At 38.7% G+C, this 26,876-nt stretch overlaps 1 protein-coding gene across 5 annotated transcripts in view; it reads right to left on the bottom strand.

Annotated features, from left to right (window-relative positions):
* LOC149540746 (F-box protein At4g00755-like) overlaps window positions 1-26,876 on the bottom strand; it is a 76,241-nt gene that overhangs the window by 25,939 nt on the left and 23,426 nt on the right. For all 5 annotated transcript variants that reach the window (XM_089801830.1, XM_089801833.1, XM_089801832.1 and 2 more), the window contains exons 3-4: window positions 23,459-23,875; window positions 23,179-23,357 (exon numbers count right to left, since the gene is read on the bottom strand). In XM_089801830.1, the coding sequence (XP_089657956.1) occupies window positions 23,179-23,357; window positions 23,459-23,875 (596 nt within the window). The remainder of the gene's footprint in view (window positions 1-23,178; window positions 23,358-23,458; window positions 23,876-26,876) is intronic.

Here is a 26,876-nt window from a genome sequence, read left to right as displayed (position 1 = left end):
ACCACTAGGAGAGCGATGATGAGGTTGAGACCGAGGAGTATGCGAGCAGCATGTAGATTTTCTCCGGCCTCGTCGGTGACCACGAGGAGTGCAATCACTAGATAAAGCATTTGGAGGCACGCAAGCGACCATATAGGGCACATTTCCCCAATGAGCTAATAACTCCTGCAGGTAAGCCACCTCCAATGCAACTTTGTCAGGTTGTACTTGAATCTGCATCCCAACATTATTACATAAACGTGCTTTAGAGTACATAGAAACATGAATATCAAGAAAGCTGTCAGAGAATAAAACAGCATTGCGGTCCTTCCAACTAGTAAACAAAATCTCCATCCTGAAAGCATGCCAAATCTAGGCATATCTAAAAGGAAGCCTAGGAAAATCTCCCAAAACAACAATATGCCAAGTGAAATCCTCTGGATTAAAAGGCTTGAAAAAGTCATGAATCCAGAGCCAATACTTCTGGCTCTTCTGCAAAACTAGAAAATGTGTAGGAAGCTCTCGAGCTGGCCACAAAAAGGGCATCTAGGATCTGGGACTCCCAGATGCCGGAGCCGAGGGCCCAAAGGCAAGCCCTAGAAGAGGAGGCACCAGGCAAAGTGAGCAATCTTTGGCTCCGTAATGGAATGCCAAATAGTGGTAAATCTATTACTCCAAGTTTTATAAGAAGAATGCGAATGTCGGCATTGATTGAGAGTATCAACCATCAGACGATGAGGCACCAGCCACTGATATCCCAGCTTGGGCTTGAAACTAGTCATAGGAGTGGAAGGATACCACTTCCAATCTTTCCACCAGAGGCGAGATGAGTAAATACCAAGCTTGTGTAACAAATTGGGAGGCACCGCAAAAACTAGAATATCAATTGTCTTTCGATTTGCACAGATAAGCTTGAATTGCACCTACAGGTCCTCCCATGAGCGAAGGCTCATAGTAACCTGGAAAAATAAGTCCTTGGGAGTTTTGATACCCCTTCGAAACAAGCACAAAGCGTTGGCTCCTTGTATCTTAGCTAAAGGAACACCTTGACCAACAAACAGGGGAGATCACCAAAGGTTTTGTTGGTCCATCGAGAGGTCATATTTGAACCCATTACCTGCCTAACGAAGCTAGGGTTTGAGAGGTTCCCAGGCTTTCTAAATACTCCTAACAACAAAAGTGTCTTGAATCTGAATAGGTTCAAGAGTCACAAGAAGGGTCTGAAAGTCAATCCCCTTCCAAACAGGCCGATTAACCGAAAAGCTTGAAGAAATGCAGTGCCGTAGTAAAATTTTCCAGGCTTCATCTCCAGTGAGGGCCCAAATGACCCACTTAGCACAAAGGGAAATCCCCTACTTGCAAGTGGAAAGCAGCCCATGCCCACCAGAATCTTTTGGCAAACAACATTAATTCCAGGCTACTCTATGAAAGTCGTGATGCACAACATCAAAGGCGTAGATAAAGTCCCAGAGGAGACGCCCAAGCTTGAGGTATGAAGCTTTGGAAGGGGCCCAACAGGAATAGTAGACATGCATAGCAGCAAGCACTTTAGAACAGATTTGAAACTTGCCCACAAGGGAGAGTAGCTTAGTGATCCAATATTCTAGCTTCTTCTCAATCCATGCAAGAATAGCATTCCACAACTCCACAGGGGAGGCTTGAAAAGCAAAGGGCATGCCCAAAAACTTAAAAATTTCTCCATGTTGAACCCATTTCCACCCGTACTATTGCAACCATGGAGGGCATGCCAAGAAAGATTGTCTGTAACAGAGGGTTTTACGCCATTGAATAGCAAACCCAGAGGCAAGACAAAAAGTATCCAAGCATTGCAAGGCATTGGCAATATTGTCTTCATCTTCCACCAAAGTAAGGGAGGAATCGTCTGCAAAATGGCCATTAACAAGTTGTGTGGAGGACTCTAGAAGAGAGATGCCACGCACCAGACCCCGAGCAATGACATTGGCAAGAAGATAGCCAAAGCCCTCAGCCACCAACACATAGAGCAAAGGTGCAAGAGGGCAACCTTGATGAATAGATCTGAAGAGCCCAACAGCTTCAGATTGACTCTCATTAATGGTGATGCTGGCAGAGGCATCACCAAAAAGCATCTGCACAGACTGTAGAAAGACTAGACCAAATCCCAGAGCTTGAAGCATGGCCAGGATGAAAGGCCACTCAATCGCTCATAAGGTTTGGCAAAGTCAATCTTGGGAAATAAAGCTTGCAGCTTGGATTGTCGGGCCCATTCCATACCTTCCCAAACAGCAATGATGTTATCCAAAATATATCGAGACTTGATGAAACCAATTTGTTCAGGGCGAACAATCTGAGGGAGCAAGTGTCGAATTTTAAGAGAGAGGGCTTTGGCAATGATCTTGTAGGAGACATTCAACAAAGTGATGGGCCTCCAATTGCAAATTTCCTCGGGATCACCAGCTTTAGGTATGAACTTAATATTACCCTTGTTTATAATGTTGCCTAGGGAATTAGAATTGTAAGATTCGCAATACACCTGAAGCAAGTCAGGGCCAATATCATCCCATAGGATTTTGTAAAACTCACAAGGAAAACCATCACAGCCAAGGGCCTTGTCATCAGCCATTGAAATGACAGCTTCCTTCAAGTCTGCAAGCATTAACTTTTGCTCACAAAAGGCATATTGCTCAAGAGCAAGCCTATTAGGAATGATAGCAAGGCATGCTTGTAAAGCTTGGTGAAGCGCCTTGGATGGCCCCTGGGCCGTAAAAACCTACTCATAGTGGTGCGCAAAAGCCTGGAGAATGTTTCGCAGGTCAGTAAGAACCTATTGGTCTTCTCGGATGCGTTTGATGTCAACTGTAGAATGACGAGCCCGCATAGCATTAAAAAATTCTTTAGAAGCCTAATCGCCAACCTCCAACCAATGGAGACGGACTTTGATCTAAGCTCCTCGAGTAGCATAACTGTCTACAACTTGCTTCTGGTACCAAAGATTGGCAAGCCGAACCTAGAGATCCATATCAAATGGATTCATGGCGAGGACTTCTGAGGCCGTACGCAGATCTTTAGTTGTGGTTTCATAAGATCTTTTGTCGTACTTAGCCAACTGTCTACCATAAATGTGAAGAAACCTCACAGTACAGAGGATGGCGTCATTCCACCATTGAATCCACCCAACCTCAGTTTGGGGCCGAGGCTCAAGGTTCCAAACTCAAAGAATGTGGGCAATAGTCGATGGATGGGACAGCAAAGAAGTATTGAGATAAAACTAGGTTTTACAAGGACAAAGTTGAGTTGTTTGTCAAGTAATAGAAAAGATAATGGGGGAATGATTTGACGACGTCACATCTAGTAGAGGTGTGACAGGTAGGGCATACTTGTGAGAAAATGAAAAAAAAGGACTGCGCAGAAATCATAGCCCTATCAAGTCTCTTTAAGACTCCGCCAGACCCAGCTCAAAAATTGGACCATGTATGCCAAACCCCTTCTGGGCGGTAGTGGCTAGCATTGGGATCAAAAAGACCTAGCTTGTTCCGCATGTAAAACCAGGCCTCTCCTTCGCCAGCTGCCCATCAAAAAGGCAAAAGCCCTTCCTTGTCAGTGGCCAGCTCAACCATGTTGAAGTCCCCACAAAAAACCCAGGTCGCAGGTAGCAAATGATCTGCCAACCAGCACCACAAGTGTGAATGCTCAACAACATCATTAGGGGCATAAATGTTAACAATACCAAAAGAATGATTCTGAAAAGATAGTAAAATCCAAACCACCCTGTGCAGAGGGACAGATCCATGCGAAATAACAAAAGAAAGTAAACGAGGGGAAAGAAGAGTAACAACTCCACCTCGACCAGCCTCATGTTGAGAAGCAAATGCGACACTATCCAGCCAAATAACCTTACAAGCTGAGGTAAGGAGAAATCCAGCAACTTTAACTTATTGAAGACAAAGCACATCAAGATTACCAAGCCAATGCTTAATGTCACGAACAAAATATTTTATAGGGAGGTCTTTCAGCCCCCGCACATTCCATGAGATGCAATTCATGGTAAACCAGCTTGCATGTCATCCTCATCTCCAAGAGAGGAGAAACTGTTATGCAAAAATGTGGGAGCATCAAACGAGGAGTCATCAAGAGAGATGACCCTCCGAATCTTCTCCCCAATATCAAGATACTCATCATGGCCATCTAGGCTACGAGACTAATGTAGGGTTTGCTAAGCAATCATCAACACTACTTGTGGCGCTCGACTCCATAAAGGATGAGGATCAGGAGTATGAACATCCATTGTCCCTTGCACTCCAAGGTTTGAAACAGGAGGTGGAGGAAGCAAAGGGACAAAATGCTTTGGTTGAACCAGGCTTGAGCTAGGTCTACCATTATCCACAGGCAAAGAGCTCGCCTTAGCCACAGCTGAACCCTTAGCTTTTTTCACCATTGTAGTCCATTCATCTTTCTTAGTGGTCGTAGTTGGCTTGGCTTCCGAAACGAGTGGATGGTTGTGGTCCAACAAAGGACAATCCCTAATCTTGTGTTCAGCAGACTGGCACCGATAACAAGTATTCGAAAGGTTTAGGTAAAGCACCTTCTGAGTGAAGGTGGTACCACCAATTTGGATATCCACGGAGTCTTTGAGGTCCCTAGATAGGTTGACCTCAACATAAACCCTACATTGTGGCCGAGCGTTGAAAAACTTGTCTAGTTCAAGGAAAACAACCTTGTCAACAGTTTGCACAATGGCTGACAAACATGACCAGCATGGGATAGGCAGTCAAAGGAACTCCACACAAACAAGAACCTTAAGCTTGCTATCATCAGAAACAGCAAAATCACACGACTAGCGTTGAAAAACCAAGAGGGAGGACCTAACAGTCCAAGGACCTCGATCAAGCACATGTTCAGATTGGCTCGAGTTGCCAAAGCAAAAAAGGAAAAAGCTTTTGGTAAGGCTTTGAATGCCTCCAAGGCAAACACCCTGAGGTTTCCAAACCTTGGAAACCCATTCCCGCAGCATGTTTTCAGGAGTGCGACCCACAAAATTCCCAATGAGGGTTTGTTGTTCTTACCAAGTGCATGCACTATCAAACTCCTTGACATTCAAAACAATATCTAGAGAGGAATTACCTCGTGAAACACCTTGGGGACGAATTTGTGCGGTCATTTGTTCGACGGCACCATTCTCTCCAACAACAGCAACTCCAACTCCAACATCAATTGTTGAGCCAGAGAAGGCCAAGGCCATTATAAATGGAAACTATTCCCATAGTAAATGCGGTATAATAGGTGGCAAACCAGTGAGGGCTCAGGCGGAAGCCGTACAAACCCTAGCAGAGCACATTTCCCAAAAAGTTCAATTTTTTCTAAGTTATATTTTTCAAAAAGTGAATGTCAAATTAAAAATGTAACATGATATTTTTAATTCGTGCTGTTACATCAAAAAGGTCCACTTTTTGGGCACTAAAACGACCATATCTCTTGACTGACAACTCTGATTGAGCTCTAGGTTAGATCAAATCGAAGGGGAAACCGAAAGCCATGACTTGAGCAAGACTAAAGGACTAAAAACCAACAAACACACTCAAAAGCAAAGAAAAGGATGGTGAAGGCCTCAAAAATCAAGCATAGGCTTGACAGAAAGAAAAACGAAAAAGACTTGACGAAAGCCTTCAGTAAAATGATTTGATATACAAATTGGAGTTGATTGATCGATCAACATTAAGCAATTGAATATCAATTCAACTTAGAGAGATGTGAAACTAGTTTGAAAAGGTTTCATACTATTACCTGCATTTTGTGGTGACAAAATACAGGACAACAGAGATCACATGCACATGCCCCATCAGCGGTGGTGGTCCTCTCTTGAGACAGGTTTGGACTTCTTCACACATGGACAGTTATCCTTCTGTTTGAGCTACTTTTTGACGACTGTGATCCACTAGTTGTTTTGTGGTTTCGTGGTCTCTTTTGTGGTGTTGTTTCTTTTTCTTTGCTTCTTGTCGTGTTGGGTTTTTTTGCTGACACTGTTTCGTGGTCTTGCTACCTATTGGCATCTATTTGTACTTTCAGTCCCTTAGGCTCGATTGTGGTCTCTTGTTGGACAATAATAATTTATCTTATCTAGCCCTGGTGCTTACCCTTGGAATACTTCTCAATGGCAAGAAGCTCTTCGTTGGTTGTTCTTCACTTCCGGTTCTCTAGTGATTTCTCTCTTTGATTAATTTAAACTTTAAAACATTCATTTAAACTTTAAGGCACCAAAACAATTACCTTATTAACAAGCAATATTTCTCCAAGATTCAAGGGTGGACTTGGGAGGATAACAAACTTACAGAAGGAGGTTCACAAATAAAATTTAATATTTAGATTTTCTATGTGAAAAAAGAATTTTAAAACACCTAACAAAAAGAAGCCAAACTATAAAAAAATTAAGCATTTAAATAACAAACAAGGATGAGCCCATACCTAACATATAACTCTTGAAAACTCTTCTACAATGATAGGGAGCAACTACGTAGTTGTGCAAGCCAAAGTCAGTCTGAAACAAATAAACACCATTGACCACAACCAATTAGATGAAATCAAGAGTTTTCTTTCAATTCAACAGGTCCCCAACTTTCATTAATGAATTTGTGTTTTACTTTTAATCCTTGTTTCTAACCAGCAAATTCATTGTGTCTAAGTTATTGATTTTGTAAAGCAAAATGAATGCCATAAAGTTGATTTTTATCATTTAGTTTGTGTAAGCATTTTGTTCAAGTGGGTTTCATCTAAGGAAGGAAAAAGATTGTTGTTGTTCAAGAATAAAGTTGGCAAAGAATCTCAAACTTTCCTAGCATAATAGAGCAAGCCTTCCCAATGCATATGGACTGGAACCACATGAGACAAATTCTAGCGGGTGAGCACTCCCAATTTAGCTTTGCTAGATCTGGAAGGCTGCCTAGATTCTTCCCTCTTGTCTCTGAGAAGGCTTGATATCAGACATAGCAAACTTCAGAAGCCTTCCACATTTAATTTTATTATCTTTTTTTTTTTTCTTGTTTAAAAGTTGACTTGTGAATCTGTGAGTGTGAGGATACATGGGGTATCGCCAATTTTAGCAAAAAAGAAGAGGATGTCCTTTTCTAGGTATGTTCACTTTTGCTAATAAAAATGGGGAATTGAAGGTGATGCCCTGTCCTCCATCCCCACAATGCTCTAGATGTCTGGGTTTAGCATAATAGCCCTGGGAACTCTCTCTAACATGTCGATGTAATATTTTTTTTGAAATTTTTATTACTGTAGTCACAACATCATTGTGCACACAGCACATCTATTTACATAGGACTTAAATAAAAAACATGGCATCTCTATTTCTTGCACAAATTGCATATCACAATCTTCTTGCTAATCTCACCAAGCTCAACCATGTTTGCAGTTTTACTGAGTATGTGAATCATGTTGGAAAATTTGTTCTCATTAATGTCAAGAGGAATTTGTTGTCTGAGATTGTTGGCAATAATTGTCTTGATGTCAAAGGTGTTAAGTAAAATGTTAATTTAATTTCATTTATTAAATTACCTTTACTCCCTTCTTAAGATTTCACTTTATGCACCTTGCATTTCCATTTAATAATTAATTAGTAATTATTAAATGTCATTTACCTTTTAGGGTTTCGATCTCCTTCATAAGGATTGCTCGGTTGTAAATTTATTCATTTTGTTTTGCACAAGTAAATTCAATCTTCTTGTTTATCAAGCAAACCCTTCTCTCTCTTTGCCTTTCTTTCTTCCTTGTAACAAGTTATTTGCATGTAGGATAGCCAAGGATCAATGAATTTGTTCATCATCAAATTCTACATAGTATCAGAGCCTTACCTGTGGCTGCCTATTCTTGTTTCAAGAAAAACAAGAACAAGAGTTTGACAGAACAAATCTGGCGTTTTTCGGATTGTTTTTGTAAAAATAGGGGGGTCTCTGATTTTTGAAGCACTTTGAGGCCAAACAAACCTCACGATTGGATTCAGAAGGCATCAAAACCCTGATTTTCATATAAAGTTTGTCAATTTTGGACGTTGACTTGGGAGGCAAAAAAGTTGCATAACAGGGTCGTACGACCTCTACACGCACTTCGAGACGAAAAAATTGCCAAAAAAAAAAAAATCTTTTTTTGGCCGCTGGTGGTTTAAAAACACCGCAGCGGTTACTGAAACCGCTAGTGGTCCCAGCAAACCGCCACAGTGACCACAAACGGTCAACCTGACCGTTGCTGCCCTCCACCCGCCGGCTGCTCCGGCTCTACTGCAACTCCACCCACCCGCTGTCGCCGCTCAGCCACCGTGCTACCACCCAAGCACCGCCGTCGGGCCACCACTGCACCTCCCGCCCAACCCGCGGTCACGTGGGGGGCTCGAGGGCCAGATCTTTCGCCCTTGTCAAGTTTTTTTGGTTTTTTGCAAAAACTTTTTGCTTTACGGAGGCCCTATAGATTTTTTTGGCGATATCTTGAGCATACGAGGATCTTTTTTTGATCTGAAAGAAGCACCGGAAAGCTGGTTCAGAGACGGAGACATTGGTGCACGTATTTTTTGAAAATTTTTCCACTTTTGTACCTGTTTTTGCACTTGAAGTTCGATGATGTCTTCAATCTTCCGGGGGCCGTAACTTGTTTGTTATAGCTCCGTTTTTCGATCTAGAAAAAGCACAGCAAAGATCTTCTCAAGCCCTATCCAGCTTCTCTACTATTTTCATAATTATTTCTCAAAGGTACATTTGATACTCAAATTGAATCTTTTTTGCTCTCTTGTTTACGCATTCCTTCTAGCAGCTGGGGTTCAATTTTTTGTATTGTGGGGGGTGTTTTGCATTATTGTTTCTGTTATTTACATCAGTAAACCAGATCATTTTCAAAAAACAATCCAGCACCTTCTAAAACAATGGCCGAAACCTCTTGTCTAGAACTTCTAATCCCTCATAACCATCACACATTGAAGACCTTGATAACACGGCGGCTTCTCCGGTCAAAAGGGTTGTGGTCTTGTTTAGATACAGTGCAGCCAGTATTTAATAGTCAATATCAGACTTTGTAGCACAGGAACAAGATGGATGAGGCAATGGAGTTGATTTCTTTACAGGTATCCAATAGTCTACAGTTTTATCTTGATGGGTGCAATACCCCTCTAGCTATGTGGACCAAGCTTGAAGGCTTGTTCGGTACAGTGAATGAGTTCAGGACACTTCAGATTGAGGCAGAGCTTACCTCTCTCGTACCGGATTCTTTTCCTTCCATTGAGGACTTCTTAATGAAGTTCAATCAACAAAGATCTTTATTGCAGGGTTGTGGGGAAACCAAGACTGACACTGAGTGCATCTATCTAATTCTTTCTAAGCTTTATGGAAACTTTCAGATTTTTGCTTCTACCTTCTATTCCACCAAAGTTGCTTAGGGTAATAGATTTACCATGCCATCCTTTGAGGTTTTTGTGATCGATTGACTCAAGAGCGGGCTAAGCTCTCTCAGTTGGATTCTCTCACAAACTCAAACCTATGCATTGGTAGCTCGGCCATCTTCAGGGATGAAGAAGAAGACACAAAAATCTCATTCTACAGAGTCTAAGATTGATTCTAGCACTCACAGTTCATCAAGGCCACCTCCTCCTAAGGGGGGTAAATCAAAGCCAGAAAGACCAAAGTGTGCTTATTGTAATGAGCCTAATCATGATGAGTCACATTGCTATGAGAAGAAGTTAGACGGCTATGCCAAACAGGTTTCAAAGTTGACTGCTCTCCTTCAGAAGAGCAACATTGATATTCCTTCTACTTCTTACAGATCGTCTTCATCATGATCATTTCAGTCAAATGGTAAAGATATAGGAAAGGGTCATGCACTGTGTGCAACTGTTGCTCCACCCTCTTCTAGATGGTTACTGGATTCAGGTGCTTCACACCATATGGCATCTTCTCAAGATTTGTTCTCTTCTTTTGAGGCTTCTCCTACTCCACACATTTTGATGGGAAACAACACTGTTATGACTATATGTGGGAAAGGTTCTATTGACATTGATGATGGTACATTTCATGATGTACTTTGTGTTCCATCTTTGTCCTCTAACCTTCTCTCTATCTATCAGATTACACACATTGGGACAGGGAAGACAGTTGAGTTTGCACAAGATTCAATGCACGTCAGAGATAGTGAGAAAGGCAATATTGTTGCTACAGGGATTGTTGATCACTCTTCCCGCCTATATTCCTTCTCACATTTTGGTCCACCATCTCCACTATTGAAGACTCACTCTCCTTCACGAGAGACTACTGAGGTGAAGTTAGGTCGCTTGAACTTAAGTGTTGTTCCTGAGACCAATGTTGTGACTTCTACACCTCCACCTCCTATTCAAATTTCATCTCTCGCACAGGATTACTCTTCAGCATTGCCTACTATTGCAGCTCCAGTCATCGAGCCAAACTGCAGTTGTTGAGGATATATCAGAGGACACACATCTCCTCTAAGATGACAGTTTCAGCACACCTGTTATCCCACCTTCATTATAGATTCCATTTCAGGATTCTCATGCTTTCTCCTTTGAGCATCAGCTAGGACTTCCAGCTGCACCTTACATACATGGGTTTTATCAGCCTTGTCCACTGCCTTTGTTTCCTTCAGATTGGAGCCACATTGGTATGTTCATCGACACAGGAGTTCTGCCATTCTGGGGGGGGGCTATGGATTCTCAAGCTTCTATCATGGGGGCTTTCATTATACTTATGGTCTTGAGAGATTCTCTTAAGATGTTTCATTTGTGCATCCTTTTCTATCTCTTTTTGGAATAGGGTTTGTCCCACTAGGTTTTCTCTATTTCTCCGTTTCATAGAGATTTGATTGTGATTGGGTACCTCATTGGGCCTTGTTGCTAGGACCCAAGTTTGCTTTCAGCATTGTAGTTTCCTTGCATTGTTTGTAGATGCATTGTTGCTCATCTTAAGGGGGGGTGTTAGAGTAGAAGGTTAATTTAATTTCATCTATTAAATTACCTTTACTCCCTTCTTAAGATTTCACTTTATGCACCTTGCATTTACAATTAATAATTAATTAGTAATTATTAAATGTCATTTACCTCTTAGGGTTTCCCTTTTAGGGTTTTGATCTCCTTCATAAGGATTGATCGGTTGTAAATTCATTCATTCTGTTTTACACAAGTAAATTCAATCTTCTTGTTTATTGAGCAAACCCTTCTCTCTCTTTGCCTTTCTTTCTTCCTTGTAACAAGTTATTTGCATGCAGGATATCTAGGGATCAATGAATTTGTTCATCATCAAATTCTACAAAAGGTGTAAGAACGCAATCAATAATGGCCACTAATCACAGTCGAAAGACTAATCCAAATCAGTTTTAGATCTCCTCACTCAAGACAAAGTTCAGTTGTATCATATTAACAGTTGATTTATGCAAGGTAAAGTCTATGATGACGATCAACTCACCTTCAAAGTGGCACTTTCTTCCAAAGATATCTTTGTAATATAATGCTATGTTGCTTATGCTGACTGGCTCTTAAAGTGGCGAAACATGTTTTACAAAGAGTCTGACTTCACTATCATTTATCAAGACAAAGACATGTTATAGCCCAAGAAATAGAGATGATTGTGAGCAATTATGGTCTGCTACTAAGATCATAAAGGACATGGTAATTAGAGTTGACAATACAATTATATGTTGAGAAATGTAAATGATATTAATGGGCCAACATTTCCTTGACAAAAGCAGCAATCAAGCTTATATTTAATGGCGGCAGGGATTTCAAATGGAATAGTGAATTTAAAAATTCTAGACAATAAAAGGGATTTAAAAGTAAAGGCCACCACCCCTTCTCTTGCCACCACTCTTGAGGAAATAGAAGCTAAAAATAAATTGCAATCAAGGCCGACTTAAAATGATATAGTTGCCTCTTTTGATGAAAGGACATAAACAGATATAAATAGAAGATGAATGGAGTGTTATCACAGCAAGCTCTTCAATGTACTACCATAGTAATGAATCAGAAAAGCGTACGACCAGATTTAAAAAAGAATTACACAAAAGAGATGAAGTGAATAAGAAATATAAGGATATCATTCAGATTTTAAAGCAGAATTTAAAGAAGAATAAGCGCATATTTATTAAAAAACATTGATAGAAGATTTGTGGAGTTCTAAATCAAAAGTTGAAGATTTGGAAGCACACTTAGGAGCTGATATAAAAATAGATTTAACAGCGGATATAAGGCGGATTTATGAAAAAAATTGCAACTAACACTCATTAAAGGTGCAAGATTCAAGAAGGCGTCCAAGGTTAAAGGAGACTGAATTGTTCATCATCCATTATAGAAGGCAACATTCATAAGGTGGAATTTTGTTTGAAAATTGGTGTAAAGTTTGTGGAAATTCTTTAACTCTGATCTGAACTTGATTTATATCTGCAATGTGTTCATATAGGTATTATTGCTTGAGAGAGCAGACTTCTTATTATTGTGTGTCCTCAAACTACAATAATGCCTACCATATATATCAAGACCAAAGGGCATGTCCCTTAAAGGAACATGACCTTCCCTAGGTCGGCCCAAACACCACTTGAGATAATCGGTGCCTCAAGAAATAATTAATTGCTTAACTAACATAACAAATTTGTTATGGTTAGTACAAAATGTAGTTTCTTCCAAGGATCGCCGCCTATCTTATGTCAAGTATAGTGCATATAAAAGGCTAACATATGATATTAATGGAAGAAGACTGAAGTGCGGTCTGCACTTCTCAGACCATTAGGATTATCATATTAATATTTAACACTCCCTCTTAACTTAATAATCATACTGAGAGATAACATATCTAGCATCATCAATTATGATGAATAAGCATAGATTGATACTCTATATCTATCTGAATCTTCTGAGAAGAGTGGTATCATGTAACATATGTTACTAAGTCATATCATATTATGACTTATCACTTTAGTATTGCATGTACACAAGATAAAATCTGAAGAGCAATTAAGTTCTTCATTTATCCAAGTCGTGATTCATAGGAATTGGCATTCCTATATCACAACATGATCCTGAGTTAAGATCTACCAGAACACAGGATAAACTCTGGAGAATAATAAAATTCTTCCTTTATCCAAATTGTGATACATAGGCATAACAATGTCTACATCACAATGTGATCTTGAACTCATCTAGATCTGACAGTAGATCTCTATTGTTTAGCACATTATCTAAGAGATCCTCATTTCTCATAATGCCTTTTATACAAGTGTTCATTATCTCAAAGATCGTCACCTCTTAGATAATGAACACAAATGGTGAAGCCTATAACAGTCAATAGCCTGACACTAATAATTTTAAAAAATTATAACATTAAGAATTAAAGAATACAAATGTATAATAATTCAACCATACCAAGTCTTTTCCTGAAGTGATCTATCTTCACTCTAGAGCGAGGTTTGGTAAGAATATCTGTTGTCTGATCTACAGTGGAAATGTATTCTAATTTTACAGAATTCCTGTCTACCATATCTCTTACATGATGGTAAGGAATTTCAATATGCTTGGACCTGTCATGAAAACTGGATTCACAGAAAGCTTAAAGGAACTCTAATTATCACAATAAATAGTAGTAGGATTGATGGCTTGACCAAATAATCCCACAAGAACTTTCTAAGCCAAACTACCTCCCAAGAGGCCATTGCTGCAGCAATGTATTCAGCTTATGTGGAACTCTGTAATACTGATGCCTGCTTTCTACATATCGAAGATATCATTGTTGAAATGGCATCCTAAAGTGTTATCAGTAACGCTTCCAGCCCAATCTGAGTCTGTGTACCCATGAAGGTCCAAGTCAATTCTCTCATACTTGAGCCTACAAACAAAGATTTTAGGGTTGTGAGTTTCAAATCCTTCAAGTTGTTCCAAATATACCTCTTCTGTAATCTTTCCATCTGATGTACTTTCCATCCCTTCGATGTTGCAATAGCTAGGACTATTCTTACAGAGGTGTATCTAGCAACTTGGAGTAGAGGTTTTTTCATAAACAATTCCCTTCTTCTGAGAGAATCCTCTAGCTATGAATCTGATTTAATGCTACCATCAGTGGCATGCTTAATTTTAAATATCCATTTAGAAGAAACAACAGATTTCCTTTCTGGCCTTGGAACAATTTCTCAAACATGGAATGGTATCCTTCTGTCATAGCAACCTTCCAAGCTATAAGTTTAAAAGCATTTGAAACATTGGTGGTTTTGATTTAGATAAATCACTTATTTTGGTTCTGGTTAGATAGTAATAAATCTGACATCTAATCCATGATGTCACTTGTACCGCTATCAAGACATTAAGTCCACGACATACTAAATCAGATACCGAATCCACGATGTCACCTGCACTGGTATCCGAATATCAAATACATGATATTCACCAAGTGCTTTGAGTACTAGTATCCAAACATTAAGCCCACCAAGTACTCAATCCTTAAGTCGAGAAGACTCAAACCATGGATTGCTACTATCCACACATCAAAAAAATATAATCACATAGATAAATTTAGCGAGATATGCAACAAATATGGTCTATGCTATATTCACATATCAAATACATGATCATGCAAAATATCCAATTATAGACTCAACTATAAAAGAGGTTTAGTCTTTGCTATAACATAGCCAATGATTATAACAAACACAACCAATAATGTAGCCTAGGCTAAATATAGTCTTGAAAAGAAATGCTAATACATATGAATCCCCAAAGGAAGAGTTTATAATGCAAAACTAGGTGAAAATAGGCCCATATGTGAACTCCCTCTTAAGTTCGAGCATCTCTAAGGTGGATTCAATCCACGTAAGCAAGTTCTCAATTTATCCATGACTGTATCTAAACCAAATTGAAGTAATTGAAGTCCATGACACTTAATGTGATCTACTCTCTGAGTGAAGAGTTTACAAGTTTCCTATCTGCTTCCTCTGAAGTTTAGGTTTAACTACTTTTGGTAGGACTCCCTCTCACTATGTACACTGTAAGATCCCCTCCCGTTATCTAGCCAAAGTTTACGGATTGCTACTCAAGGGGTTACATGTCATTATCAAACCATGAGAATTTTTGTTTATGTCACTTAGTCCAGATTTATCTCAAAATTAATGATTTAACCAATTTTAATTCTTTCTCATACTCAAAAAGAAATGCAATCACACCTAAGACTCATTTCTAAAAAAGGTCATATCACAGAAAAGAAACTTATCAACAAGCGTAAAAATATTGAGATACTCCCCCTCAACAAAGATGGCTTTGGTCTACACAATAAGATAGTTGATTTAACCTCCCTTTGAGGCTGAACATCTCCCTCCAAAAATGTAACATCAAATCAACATCCCCGTCTCATAATTTGTTGCATTCTTTTCTTTCAATTATCATTTCCATTATCCAAACTGGTGCATAACACTCTAGTAATTATATATTATGTATAAATTTGCATCTGCCTTCACGTCTGCCCCAATGCTTTCCTATTAATAGAGTCCCGCTTCATGTAATAATGTGATTATACTCCTCCATTCTCAATAGTGAAAAAGGCATTTAGAGAGCATACCAAATTTAGCTTCCACGCAAAAATTTCACTTCTGGTGGAATCTCTATTCCAATTTTTCCAACCCCTTGAATCACTGTGATTCTCAAGGAATGTTGAAATTGGTGATGAACTACAGTAGTGTTGAATCTTGATGTATGAATCTAAACTGCTCCATGCCCTTAGTTAATTCCCCAGATATACTCAAATCTAGTCTCTAGCATATCAGAATTTTCACACTATTCAATTTATCAAATGGAATCTATCACAACCTAAATACAATTACTTCATCTCTAAATCATTCAACCGCCTCCAATTGCTTCTACCACAACTCCCAGTGCATGCAGTCTGCTATGAATGACAATCTTCAACAAGTCAGCTATAGACAAGCTAAGGTTGAGACATTGTGCTCATATGAGTGGATATATGTACTAACTTATTGTATGCAGGTCAACGTTAAACTGGAGATTCTTGTAATAGCAATATTTTGCCAAACCATGACACAAGGAAATTCTTTGTAATGGCAGTAATACCAATCTCCACCAAGACTCTTGTTAGGAGCAAGGAATATTTTTGAGTTGGTGGTTTTTTTTGGTTTTTTTTTTCGATACTCCAAACACATTCAATCAATAAGGTTGGCTCTCATTTATTTATTACTTTTACATATACACCGTCAATGATATTTTTCGTGTAACTCCAATTCAATTCCATTCCCAACACTGAACTCATCTCATGACAAGCAGGAACGATTTGTACGCTCCATATGAACATCGCGCCCAATACTACTGAAGTCGTCAAAGATTATTGTCGATGCTTTATCCAGGTTTATTTATAAGCTCCACTATCATTTCAACAAATATTAATTCTTAGTGACCATACGATACTATATCACACATCTGATAAGAGCTTATTTATTTTCCCGGCTAGTTTATGACTTTAATGCTTTGAAAGTTAGATATTTATAACCTTCAAAGACAATCCGACTCACTAAGCTTTCAATCATTCTTTCTATGCAGTCTCACCTTTACAATAACTTCAATCACAGAAAGTCCCTGTGTCAAACTGAGGATCAGAATAGCAGACAATGGAGGAAAAATGAATTTCAGATATGTTGGTAAACAGATTTGTTCTTTCCGATTTTGACTCTCATATGCCCTACTTTGTGAACAATATCTGATTACAACAGTTGGAAACTTGCTTCTAAGTAGGCTAACTTCCCTCTGAATTACTAGGTACAGCTCCCTATTACAAATTTGCAATGAATTTTGTTTGTTCCTAAATCTAACAGAGTATGTTCTTAACCCGAGAACAAGAGAGGTAAACCGAGCCAAAACTGTACAAGATTTAACTCAGGCAAGGAATTATTTCAGAATATTAACTAAGTTTATGAATTCACACATCCTATGAACTCATAAGACTGAATAATTTTAAATTGTGTACTAACTGTTACTAAGTCGAATTTACTAGAAATTGAGTTGCAGAGAAAGGAAAACTAACTTGCAGGAAAACACTTAAAAGATCTCTTTCGAACCTATGATGACAATACTTATCATGTTCGGTTCACTGCTTCAAAAAAAGGGAATGAAGCTCTATTCTTTCCTTGTTCTTTATTCAGAAATAAAGAGAAAATAAACCATTAACCATTGACAGATTGGAACAGAAAATAATTGATACAAAATACCATTCAATTGACTCTACAACATCAAGTACTTCACACCAAAAATTAGTCGACCCTTCATTAATCTTTCAATCTCATACATATAGGATTTTGAGATGACCGTTACAAAGGAAGTTCAATCGTTCATCTCCTTCAAAAATGGCAAATGGCAAGGAGCCAGTTTGTCAATTACAATGATTACATCAAAATATGGAAAGGGGCAGAATATGAATCACTTCGCCTTCTTTCCCTTTTCTGCTTTTGTCCTATAGGCCTTGGCGGCAACAATAATTGGAATTAGCTCTTTGTGCCTATGGACGTGTACATTGGTGTGTCTCAAGAGCCATTTAGCATGTTTTCGGGCTAGATCTTTGACAGTGCCCAACCAATCTTGTAATTCTTCCATGGCCACATGCACGCATCCACCAAGCTTTTGAAGTTCAGAGACTCTGTTCTGATGACCAAAAGCTATTCCTGTCAAATCATCTATGAAATTGGAGAAATTTTTCTGCATGAAAGCTACTCCAATGATCGCCTTCCCTTGCCCACTAGACTATGAATCTATGTGCAAACCTCTTAATAGCTCATACTCTTTGTCTTGCTCCTTTGCTTTGGCTTCAGTTTCCTTCAGTCCCTCCTCTGCCGCCATGATCATTTTGGACTTGAACTGCGTGCTTTGAAACCATTCGACTAAGGGCTCATCTCTTTTAGGTAGAATCTTCGCTTCAACAACCTCCTTTGCCTTCATTTGGATGATCATCTTTTAAAGGAAACACAATCATCACTCTTGGTTTTTTTTGCGGCCAAGGTGGCTCTATTTGATGATATGTTATCCTTCTCTATTTCCAACCTCAATATAACATTACCAATCTGCTCTATAATGGACAGTCCTTCAATCTTGATTTTCTCGTTCCACTCCCTACCAATTTGCCCAAAGTGCTTATCTTCTTGGCGCTAGGAGATGAGTGCTTGAACATCTACAGCAATGGGATCACTAGTCATAGGCATCCCGAGATACTTGCCAATGAGGTGACCAATTGTTTGATGAAGCCATTCAATTCTTGTATTTCCGCCTTCATTCTAACCTTTGACCACTTGAGGCTTTCCAGTTGTCCTTCAATCACTTCGTTTGTTGACTTCCACAAGCCAACCTTGGTGTCATGTCTGGCTTCTCCAAGATCGACGGAATGCAAGGCAAAATCATCTGTAGACATATCTTCAAGTCTTCCTTCCTTGGTAGGCTTCGCAATTTCCATGGTTAGATGCCTTGTTTCAGGGTCTTGTCCGAGGATGGACAAGGTCTTCTGCTTCTTGACCTTGCTCAATGCTGATCCAGAGCGAATAGCAAGAGACAGAGTATCTTTGTTTGGGGCTCCTTCATCCTTCCTCTTTCTTTTTCTATCTAAGGTGTCCTATAGCCATGAATCTGTACTTATTACCTTGGAGGCAGTCCCAAGAGAGTCTATGCTAGATATCTTTCTTTTGGCTGGGGTGATTGCTTTCGCAGTCAAAGAAAAAGGATTCTTCAAAGTTTGTGGAACAAGTTGCGAAGAACCTTGGCCCTTCTCTTCTCCTGTAGACTTTGTTGTTGCTTTGTCAAATTCAGTGGATTCGCTCTCACTGCTTCCACTGTCTCCCAAATCCACCACTTGTACATGAGGGCTACTTGGCAAGAGAAGTGTAGGACTCATAGACGGGACTAGACTGCTATGAGGCGAAGGGGGAGGAGTGGCCGCACTATCTTTTGCTTCTTTCGCCTTCTTCTTATCTACTTTTGATGGGGATCCGATTACTGGGAGGGAGCCATCATGGTAAGTCGGAGCCAAGGGAATGTTCTTGTCGGGAGGTTAATCCCCTCTACCTGATGGTTGGGCTAGTCCTTGGGTGATAGCCAACGTTACACCTGATGTGCCACCTTGAGAGGAGGGAGCTACCGCAGCTGCTAGAGAGGCTTGAGTTGTGGCACTTTTGCTTCCGCTTTTCCTTGTTGTGGTCCACTGGATCCATTTTCCGGTCCTCTTGATAATCCAGGCCATCATAACATCTAAGTCTTCTCCTGCATCTTTGTAAGGTTCAGAACTAATAGGGGTGCCTCTTAACTTGGTTAGATAAGTGTTGTTGTACATATTTTGCCCATCGTCTTCAACTCCTTCAACATCAAGATTAATTTCATACATCTTTACTTGATCCAATGTAAGCCTGGCAAAAACACGATCACAGCTCTCAAACTCATTTCTACAATCGGCCCAATAGTCTTATATGGTGGTGATATGTTTAATCACACTTCCAATCTGGAGAATATCTCTTGCATACTCGTTTGGATCAAACATAGGTCTCAAAACCTCATACATCTCCAACTTGTACTTCGTCTTGAACACCTTAAGCATGTTCTTTGCATCAAAACAGGACTCACAACTGAAAGCTCCCACCTTCATAGGGAACTAGTAACCTTTCTTCTTTAAGCTTCTGCTCAACACATTCACTTGAATTGCTTGTCTCACGATCATATCACTTGGGTATCTCGGCAGCTTCAAGGGGAATCCGTCAAAAGCTACAAGATCCAAATACGAAAAGGATGAGAACTAGATGAAATAGCTCCTGAACTAACTAATGACCGCCATAGCTTCAGGGTTGAATCTCCTCTCTGGGCATCCTTGGAGCTCCCTACAAATTCTCATGGTAAATGCGTCATTAACTCTTATATACTCCGCATAACTATTTTCCAACTGTAAACATGGGTAGAACTCATAAGGCTTCACATCATCAGGAAGATTTTCCACCCTTGGGAGGCCTGGCCATAAGTGCAAAGAAGCTAACATGTAAATTAGGAAAGAAGACATATAGAATGTGTTGTAGAATTTTGCAGCACGAAGAGCATTGGATGGATTCTCGCTTACCTCGTAAGCCCAATCAATATATTGGGTGTCAGAGCAAATAACTTGCACCAAGAAGAAATATTGCTCAACAAAATTCAAAGCTTCTACCTCACCTTTCAATCTGTGCAAGAGGACCATGATGTCGACAATCTCAGGTTTGAGATTAGTTCCAAACAGAGTTTTAGGAACCTTACTCTTGGCACTCCGTGGCTTTTGGAACCATGATTGCATGATCTCCTTTCTCCAAATCATCTTCTTCATGGAGAATTCAAAAATGGCACCTCCAAATGTTAAATCCGAAAATTCTTCCCGCTCTGGAACTTGAAGGCAATTTACCACAGTTTGCCTATCAATAGAAATCAATACTGTGTTATCCGGCAATACGATCTGCTTGGTGTCTGGATTATAATGATGTATGCATTCATAAATCAGTTCAAGAGCCTAGATTGCAACTGGAAAACCAGCTACCTCAACTAGCCCGCATCCTCAGAGCTTCTCAATAATGGGATGGATTGGCTCCGATCTCACTCTCCTCTGAAAATCTTGAGTGTCGAAGAAGCGAAGAGAAGTGTCCGTGAAATTCTACAGTGAAGACTTAATTCCATTGAAGCCATCGAAACCCGCAAATCTAGTTGCCATTCTATTTGAGAATGAATTTCAAAAACCAAAAAAGAAAAGGATAACAAATGCACAGGTACTAGTTTTTTGAAAAAGGTTGTGCAAATTAACAGAATAATAGTTCAAGCAAGAGTGGTAATTTTGCAACTATTCATGTCTCCATCTATATAGGAGCCCCAATCCATCTGTTGATTTTCAGAATTTGCGCTACATGAATGAATTGAAGGAGAGGTCTGTTAGAGCAGTAAATGTATGGTTTTAACGGATATCTCGGTGTCTTTTCACTTTTCCGTTGGCCCAACGGTAATTTTATATCCTCTCACACTTACTTTCCCTTTTCCCATTAAGTTCAGAAAGTCACAAATAGAATACTCCGTAAGAGAAAACCCGATGAGTCAAATTCTGCTTTAGTAACTTTTTCCCACAACAATTAAGATACTCCCCGCGTCATCCTTGGGAGTTTTCGCACATTTCATGGGTCCAATCCACTTCTAGGTCTAATTTTCTTTAAAATCCGAAAAACTGTCCTCATGGGTTGAAAACTCGTCGAGGAGAAGACAATTTCCATTTCTCCGCCCAGGCTTCCATCTTACTTCACCTTTTGCCTACGGTTACCCTTGAGTTCAGGAAAGTCTAAAGTGAGTGCGAAAATCCATTAGGGGCCCACCTCTTGTTTCAGAATTGCCTTTCGCAAAAATCCAATTTCATGGGTAGAAAACTCGCTGCGAAGAAGTTGATTTTGAGTTTTCCACCTAGAATGATTATTAGAGTTGTGATGAATCCTGGATACTCCCTGAGGTAGATAATCATTAAGGGGAAGGGAAAAAAATCATAAGCCACTTCACTATGGTCTTATTTTGACCCATATGCATCATTTGCAACTCTTTGTGGAAAATCGTCTTCGTGGGTTGAAAACCACTGAGGAGAAGACAAAGTCTGAATTTTCGCAAGCTTCTGTTTTCATTGAGTAAACAGCGAATCATAAGAAGAATAACTTTGAAAATGATCTTTGCACAAGCAATGTGAATTTCCATCGGATTAGGTACTAAGCTACCCACAAAATCCCGACTTCGAAAAGGAGAACCACCCGGTCATGAAATGTGGAGAAGGGGAGAATGGAAAATCCGATGAGAAACTCATTCGACCTAGGAGGCTTAGATCTAGACTTGAACACCTATAACTTTACTAAAACACAATTTTCCACTTTACTAATCGGTTAGAGGAAGAAAAGTGGGGCAAAAAGATAATCTGGATTTCCATTATCAGATTGGTTCAAACTTCTTGCTTGTTGTGCTTCTAGAGAAATAAAACTTCTCGAAAATTTTAATACACCATCCTTAGTCAAGCCTGTTCGATTTTGCCCATGAATCTAAATGGATCTACCTTCAAGCAGTTAAGCTTCCAACGAAAGAACCCGCTCTAATACGATGTAAAGTTTGTCAAAATTCTTTAACTCTGATCTGAACTTGATTTATATCTGCAATGTATTTGTATAGGTATTATTGCTTGAGAGAGTAGACTTCTTATTATTGTGTGTCCTCAAACTACAATAATGCCTACCATATATATCAAGACCAAAGGGCATGTCCCTTAAAGGAACATGACCTTCCCTAGGTTGGCCCAAACACCACTTGAGATAATCAGTGCCTCAAGAAATAATTAATTGCTTAACTAACATAACAAATTTGTTATGGTTAGTACAAAATGTAGTTTCTTCCAAGGATTGCCGCCTATCTTATTTCAAGTCTAATGCATATAAAAGGCTAGCATATGATATTAATGGAAGAAGACTGAAGTGCGGTCTACACTTCTCAGACCAGTAGGATTAACATGTTAATATTTAACAATTGGTGCTTCCTAAAGAAGAGATTGGTGCCTCTTGCTAAGTTGGTGCTACCTCCAGTAGGTTGGTGCTACAAGTTATGGAGACTGATGTCTACAGTATATTGATGCGTACAAAATTCATAAGAAAGTTGTATATAAGCAATATTTTGCCTTGGTTTACTCCCATAAGAATTTCCAAGTAAACCTTGTATTCTTCTTATGTTTTTTTTTTTTTTAAAAGAGGGGTAAACGCTTTGACCTGGAGCTATGAACCAGTGAGGCCACAAACTGGGGACCTCATCCCCATGAGATTTGAACCTTGATGGCAAGGATAACAACACAACAACTTAACCATCACAACATGCCACTATTGGCTTGTATTCTTCTTATGTTACAAACCTGTTAGATCTTGTATTTTTTATATTGCTATGGTTATTGTGTTTTAGATAAAGTAAAAGTTTGTCTTATGCTTATTCAATAACCCCCCCTGCCCCCGCCCTCAAGGTTAAGTGTGTGCTCATTAAATAATAAATCACAAGATGCTTAAACAAGATAAGTTCTTTGAAACTTGCCAAAAAGAAACAAATAACAAAGGAAAACAAGATATAATAATCCAAATCTATAAGCATCAACAAAAAACTTATTTAGGAAGCCACGTTATTCATTTTTGATCCAGATAGTCATGTATTACCTGCAGCATTGGGAACTCAGGTGATATATACGTCCAAACATAGTCCTCACTTGTAGACCTATCACCTGATATCATCCCATCAAGCATTCCAGAATTAAGCACTGTTGGTGATATAGTACGCCCCAACCGTACACGAACTGCCTTTGCTGAATATATAGGTAACCCCATCTGAAAGAAGGCTGATTGGGCATATCACAAAAATGTATTAGCAGCTCTGACGCTTGTAAATCAAACTGTGGCTCAAGATTAACATATAGAACATGATTTGGTCTATGCATACCTAGAAATGGGTGTATTTTGACTTCATGGACTACACATAATCTAGAGCTCAACCTGTAAGTCAATGTTTCAGGAACATCGGAGTTACTCTCCCCTTGACTTGACCAATAGGATGGTCCGTCGTCCTCTGTATCTGATGGATGTAAAGTATACATAATGCTCTCATCTGGAAAGATGTCCGTACTGGATGCACTGATAGGGTGCTGAATACAATTATTTTCAGTTGCAGGTTCCATAAGATCTCGTGCTAATTGTGTGTAGACCCTGTGCTCCCTCTCTGGATTCTTCCATTCTTGGACCCTTCTCAAACCATCTCGTTCAGGATTGACTTGCTGATCAATTTCAAGGGTGCATACAAACCTAGACACTTCTGGAAATAATTTGATGCAAAGCTCTCTAGAACATTGGCTTTCAGCAACTGCAACAAGTAGCTCTCAGATAATTACTTAGAGTGCAATAAAAACTGAAGCCACTACTCCTCACAATATACATAATTACAGGTTGAACCAGAGCAAGTCAATTTCCCAAATCAATGAGCATGATTTAATTTACGAGGCTAGAATATGGCACTAGTACTCATCACAATATATATGATTACTGGTTACATAAAGAAAGTCAAGTTCCCATATCAATGAGCATGATTTAATTTACAAGGCTAGAATATGACTACCTTCATCATCCATACTAGGTGCACATGTATACCCATGTGAAATGTGGGTTTAATCTTGAAACACATTTTGATCTTCGTAGATTGGAGAGCATTATTCAAACACACGCAACTATAAACACACTTCTATTAATGATGATGCTTTTTTAGAAAGTACTTTCAGGCAGTTCTCACTCCTGAAACTTCTCTTTTCAACAAGCATTGACAGCAGAGGTTCAAAGCCTTTTAATAACGGTTCTAACTTCTGTCAAACTTAGGACTTTATTCCATCCTCTCAATTTACTTGTTAATGAGAATATAAATGTTTTACATCTTGTTGATTCTAAATGTCTAACTGAATTTCTTTGTTTGTGAGGCAGTTCCCATTAATGAAGCCAAGTTCTATCAATGACATTATATCTCAACTGTAAGGAACCACTATGGTTCAATAACATTTCAAATTTTCAGAGACTGACAATAAACTCTGTTAATTGTGTCTAGGATCAGGCAATCTGACAAGACAAAATAAGTCAGTATGAATGCATTATTCTTCTCAGGGATCAGGATGCAAAACTTAAACATTCCAAAACAAAGGTACATTTCCTAGCAAAATCAATTGCAATGCTTAAGCATATGAAATTTGTTTAACTCCATTTCATGACCCAAAAACAAGTTGAACAGAATTGCACAGTTACCCCACTAGAAACAGGGTAAAAAAATGTCCTTATAATTATTACCAGTTATCTATATTACAAATAGTTGTGAATCTGGAAGAAGCTAATAATAAGCTCCATTTATAAGACTGTTTTGATACTGTGGCAGCTTATCGAATGCATTTAAGACAAACATGCATGAAAGCAGAAAAACATAGTGAAGATACGCAATATTTAGGTTATATAGTCAATTCATTCTGAATTTCTTTGAATTACTCAACTTTGTGACCAAATTAGACCTAGATATAGAAAGCGAATGGAATATAACAGACATGAGCTACTACATCTTTTAAAACAACTCTTAGGGAGACCATCACTCAATCCATCATGATCCATCTTTGGCCATATAACACAAATGCTGTTACTTCTGGCTGAACTACTACTACCCGTGGGCCTGATACAGGACCCCTGTGCAATTAAATTATGATGCCCATGGCCAAACATACAAGCCCATTCTCATTCGCTGATAGCATATGTGGCACTTACAATTGACAACAAAGAATGATAAGATATGTTACCATCACAAACTTATTGTCAGCATTACCTGTGATCTAAAAACATGTAAGTAGAGAAGAGGTCTCATCTCCAAATTCTGCAGAGTGTGCTACTTTGTTTATCCAGATATCATGATGAGATTCCATATGACAAGGATGAAGAAAACAATTATTCTCTATAAACATCAAAAATATAGATTTTAACAAAACAAAACATAGGCTAGAAGGTACAATATTTGAACTATCAAGCACATTATCAAACCTAGCTTTTTTTATTCACAGCACTGGCACTTCTCTGACCCCAACATTTACAGTACTTATCAGCCACAAATCCACATTACTTATAAGTTTGGTGCTTACAAAAAACTGGAAATAATTTCATTAGTCTCTGATAGTGGATTTACTATTTTACATTTCATTTTTCAACTTCAAAAAATTATCTCCTTGGATTTCCAACAATACTGACTTATATTCGACAAGTGATTTACCAAAGCACTGCTATCAGTTGCTGGAAACTGTGAAATGATTAGTGGTCAAATGGGTTACCAGACGCTTTTCAATGAATCAGTTGGGAACCTATAACTAAGCATTAAAGGAAGGTTGCAGCATTGGTCAAAAGCTTTTCAAAAAGACAAATAGAAAAAAAAATCCAATAGCTTGGTACAAAGATACATCATTTTTCCAAAATTGGTATTTGTCAGTTTCAAATTCAATATATTGTACAGCCACTAAGGGAAATCAATCATTAAAAAAATACACAAGAGAAGCAACATATCGTCATATCTCCAGCCCCTTTTGACCATATAATTACAAGGATTTTATCATTTAGACTTCTGTAGTTAGATGAAGTTCACCACAAATACTTTTTGAGTTATATCTAGTTCATCATGTGGGTAACATGACTCAATCTTCTAAATTAATTAGAAATTTTTTAAGTACAAAAATGTAAGATGCAATGACAACTGTTGATTTAAAAAAAAGTTAAGAATTTGTTTTTAAGTTGGGCCTTTAGATAGAAGTCTTGCCCAGGACTCTTGTTTAGAATTGTTCATATTTGCACAAGATTGTGAGATTGTTTACCAATTGTTAGATGTTATGTACTAATAACCTCGCATATTCACATGTTGGGATTTCATTTAGCAATACTTACTAATCAAGGTATTTAATAGGAAGATTCAATATAAAAAGTGAAAATATCTAGGACATTAATTTTTGTACTTTTATTATTTTTGCTCTTCAAAATGTTGATGTACACTAATAGGCTTCACTGCTTTTGTTTCAATCAACATTAGAGTTCAAAGAATGAGTCAAATCCTAGTTTTAGCACTAATTGAAGAGAAATAAAACCAATAAACCTGTGTCACAGAAGCAATGGTAACGGAGAAAAAAGAAAAATAGACACACAATATAATAAGAGAACTTAACTTGGTAAACGCGGTCTGGAAAAACTAGCTAAAACAGCACTCACATACCACATTTAGTCAATCACTAAGAAAACAGTAACTATAAGTAATTTTGCACTTGCGCTTAACCCAAATCCATGCAAAAGTTTACAGGAACATCAGT

Source organism: Cupressus sempervirens, chromosome 9 (genome assembly GCF_028749045.1).
Source record: "Cupressus sempervirens isolate cs-2001-9-10 chromosome 9, ASM2874904v1, whole genome shotgun sequence".
Classification (NCBI taxonomy): Eukaryota; Viridiplantae; Streptophyta; class Pinopsida; order Cupressales; family Cupressaceae; genus Cupressus; species Cupressus sempervirens.
The sequence above is the reverse complement of the archived record's forward strand: the minus strand, read 5'-3'. Positions and strand labels throughout refer to the sequence as shown.